Source organism: Hoplias malabaricus, chromosome 2 (assembly GCF_029633855.1).
Source record: "Hoplias malabaricus isolate fHopMal1 chromosome 2, fHopMal1.hap1, whole genome shotgun sequence".
Lineage (NCBI taxonomy): Eukaryota > Metazoa > Chordata > Actinopteri > Characiformes > Erythrinidae > Hoplias > Hoplias malabaricus.
This window is the reverse complement of record NC_089801.1, coordinates 1,739,138-1,743,429: the sequence shown is the minus strand read 5'-3', so window position 1 is coordinate 1,743,429 and position 4,292 is coordinate 1,739,138. Positions and strand designations below refer to the sequence as shown.

At 43.0% G+C, this 4,292-nt stretch overlaps 1 protein-coding gene across 1 annotated transcript in view; it reads left to right on the top strand.

Moving 5' to 3' along the window:
* gatb (glutamyl-tRNA(Gln) amidotransferase, subunit B) overlaps nt 1–2,006 on the top strand; it is a 17,305-nt gene extending 15,299 nt beyond the window's left edge. The window contains exons 12-13 of the mRNA XM_066660678.1: nt 328–462; nt 594–2,006. Coding sequence (XP_066516775.1) covers nt 328–462; nt 594–722 — 264 coding nt within the window. The 3' untranslated portion in view covers nt 723–2,006. The remainder of the gene's footprint in view (nt 1–327; nt 463–593) is intronic.
* The last annotated feature ends 2,286 nt before the right edge of the window (nt 2,007–4,292 follow it).

Genomic DNA, 4,292 nt, shown 5'->3' with positions numbered 1-4,292 from the left:
TTCCTCCGGGTGCTCCGGTTTCCTCCCACACTCCAAAAACACACGTTGGTAGGTGGATTGGCGACTCAAAAGTGTTCGTAGGTGTGAGTGTGTGAGTGAATGTGTGAGTGTGTGTGTTGCCCTGTGAAGGACATTATTGGCTAACAAATAGTCCTGGGAAATTGTTATTAGTGTCATTGAAATGGCAGCTTTTGTGCTTTGCAAAAAAAAAACCTGCACATTTTAGTATGAACTCAGTAAGGTTCCATTATAGATGGAGTCTTCAGTAAACATGGTTCCATGGTTGTGAAGTCACAAATTTACACAGATACTATATGAATTTCTCAGGTGTTTCAGGAGATGTGGAAAGCGCCAGAAAAGTCTGTGGAGCAGCTGGTGAAGGAGCTGGATCTCGGTCTGATCAATGACAGAGAAAAACTCCTGAAAATCTGCCGCAGAGTGGTGGACTCTCATCCTGAACAGGTGACCACTCACCTGGACATTTACGCACATCTCAATGTGATGACAAATGAGTGACAGTGATGAAACACTCACCTGGTGAAGTGCTGCTCAGTATTTGATCCCGATTTAAAGTCTGTTTTTGATTTCCTCAGGTTCAGGTGATTAAAGCCGGGAATAAAAAAGTTCTGAATAAACTGATGGGCGCTGTTCAGAAGGAAACGAAAGGCAGAGCAGATCCCGTCCAAGTGAGGGCCATTCTGGAGGAAATGACATCATCATAACAACAAAAACTACAAGCCAGAGTCACTCATCAAACCGACTCATCGGAATCTGCAAAACCTTGTGTTCATTCATTCATTTATTCACTTTCTGTAACCGCTTCATCCTGATCAGCGTCCCTGTGGGTCTGGAGCTCCCCCGGGAGATGTGTGTCAGCGACACGACCTGCAGAGCCACCGTGCCCCCCTACACTTATCATTTATTTATTTTTACATGTTTATTAGCCTTTTAACATTCAACTTACTTCTGTTACTTAGAGATATGGATTTGGTTTGGATTTATTTGCAGCAATGTGCTAAATTATAAGCCGTGAGCCGTGTTCTTATAGACTTTTATGGTTTTCATGGTCTTCTTCAGTTAGAACATTCATTCATTCATTCATTATCTGTAACCCTTATCGCGGTGGAATCATTGGGCGCAAGGCGGGAATACACCCTGGAGGGGGCGCCAGTCCTTCACAGGGCAACACAGGCACACACACACACGCGGACACTTTTGAGTCGCCAATCCACCTACCAACGTGTGTGGGAGGAAACCGGAGCACCCGGAGGAAACCCACGCAGACACAGGGAGAACACACCACACTCCTCACAGACATTCACCCGGAGGAAACCCACGCAGACACAGGGAGAACACAGCACACTCCTCACAGACATTCACCCGGAGGAAACCCACGCAGACACAGAGAGAACACACCAACTCCTCACAGACAGTCACCCGGAGGAAACCCACGCAGACACAGGGAGAACACACCACACTCCTCACGGACAGTCACCCGGAGGAAACCCACGCAGACACAGAGAGAACACACCACACTCCTCACAGACATTCACCCGGAGGAAACCCACGCAGACACAGAGAGAACACACCACACTCCTCACAGACATTCACCCGGAGGAAACCCACGCAGACACAGAGAGAACACACCACACTCCTCACAGACAGTCACCCGGAGGAAACCCACGCAGACACAGAGAGAACACACCACACTCCTCACAGACAGTCACCCGGAGGAAACCCACGCAGACACAGGGAGAACACACCACACTCCTCACAGACAGTCACCCGGAGGAAACCCACGCAGACACAGAGAGAACACACCACACTCCTCACAGACAGTCACCCGGAGCGGGAATCAAACCCCCAACCTCCAGGTCCCTGGGGCTGTGTGACTGCTACCTGCTGCACCACCGTGCTGCCCCAGTTAGAACATATTCCTTGTTTTTGTTTTGTATGCAATTGTACAGCTGTAACTTCACTGTTGGTGTGGCAATGATAAAATGTAATAAAGCATTTTGATGAATTAGCCTTTGTTTTGTTTGTGATGCTCGTGTTGAACAGATGAAACTAAATTCATCAGGAGAAGATTAAAGATGAATTAACTCTTGATTAGCACACGTGTAGTGAAGCTAGGTTATTGTTTTGGGGTGTGTTTTTTTTTTGGTGACAGTCCCCATTTTGTCAAATTTACATCACTTTACAGAGTACAAACCATATAGAGATCATGAGACAATAAGAAATGTAATTCATGTTAAAACAGAAGCAAAATGGAGCTCTTGCTGCAGGTAAAAACACCGACTGAAGGACGTTAAGTAAAGTGTACATTACTAGAAAGTTAAAATGTTGGAAACTAAATGTTTAATTCTATTTTGTGATCTTTTATTATTTACTCAACTGTGTTGTTTGGGCGAAATAATACACAATAAAAGGGGGAATAAATCCAAAACATTCTGTTTGTCCATTTCCGACTAGAAAATGGCTACCGGAATAAGTGAGTAGTTGCCACCCCCTTCTGGTCAAACACAAGATGTACATCTCTTTTAATAAAAAGTAAATAAAGACTGCTGTACTATCAAGGACCCCCTCCAGTGAAAGTCAGGTGTTCAGCCGTTGTTAACGTGTCCAGGTGGTTGTTTGTTTGTTAGTTCGGTCTGTTTCACATATATATAGCCTTTGTGAAACTCTTACGCTGCTTTAGTCAAATGTCAGGTTTGTGTTGATGTTCTTGGTGAAAAGAAGTGAACGTTACAAAGACCACACTTCTGCACAATTTAATACACTTTTACCTTGTTATTAAACTGTTTATTTTCTATTAAGACTTTTTATTCTTCTAGCAGTAACATCATTTTAAGCGTTACAGCAGAATTAAAACAGCTCTGTACGAGTGTTCTGTGCCGAGTCTGTAGTTAAAAGACCGGAGGGAATAGGGCTTTTATTTTGACACTGCGGTTCTGAAGGCTGTTTTCTGAGCAGGAGCAGAGGCCTGATTCTGAACAAAGGGACACTGAGTGGATCATTGTGGTTGAATTAGGACACTTCTGTTCATCTACAAAACATTTCCACACCAAGTGAACTAGATCACCCCAGGCACGAGGACTTTTCTCTTTATTTATTACATAGATTTATGTATTTTAATGGATATCACAGAAAAAGGCATATGGCCCTTGTTCAAATATTTTTACCTCAACATCACAGCTTCAAAATCAATGTGAAGCTTCACTGAGCTGTAACAGGGAGGACAGTGTCTCAGAAACTGCACTGTAACTTTTGGAGGAGAGTAAGAACTCCCCCCTCTGTCCATTGAGTGCAGTTCAGTGTGTGGTACACTAGAGGGCGCCCCAGGAGCAAACACACACCCCCAAATTTGACCTAGTGTTCCTTTAATGTTTCTTTCCACTGCTATGGAAGCAAATCTGTCTCATCAGACTTTGAAATATTACCACCTTCGAATTTGTAGCGCTGACTTTATTTTTTTGCACTGAAATTATGCATCTGAATTTTTTTTTCATATTCTGTCATATAAACACGCTCTGTTCACAGGGCCATTACAAAAAAATTCCACAGTAAAACTTTTTCATATTCAGGATATCAATAGTCTGTTATATTGTGTCTTCACTGAGCCTTTCACATTTTTGAGACACTTTGAAAACAAAGAGATAATATCCGCGGAAGGAAGCTAAACGTGTAGTTTTTCCACGGTGTGGAAGTTGTGGTCGTATTTCGCCATCTAGCGGCGAAAGAATGGAACTACTGCACCATTTAAGGTGAAAGAGAAAATCCTCATGAATCGATTGCTCATCCTTGGTGACCCGGATGTGAACTGTGAATATTTTTTTGTAACTCGTATTTTGGAATCTGAAGTTCGTCCGTTGAATTTGAGCAACTTCGAAATATATTGTTTGAATTTTTTTGAGCTTGAATTTTTTATCTGAATTTATTAACCTTGAATAATAACAGTGAAAACGTGTTCTTGAAAATTCACGAGTTCTATTCAAGAGCGATTATATTCAGAATATTTCAAAGTCTGAGACAGATTTGCTTCCACACACTGCCGCCTTTCCTTTCAATATTCTTTCTTCTCCTTTCTCATGACTTCCCCATTTCTTTGTCATGTGTACAATGGGAGTGTCACGTCAGCTATACTGGGTGTGTTGTGTCTCCATGGTTACAGTGAGTGTCTTGTTGCCATAGCTACAGTGTGAGTGTTGAAGCACTTTACCCTGCTAGTTCCCCCCAGGTTTAAAGCAGACGATCAGCCGATACACACAGCCCTCAACCACGAATAAGAGGAA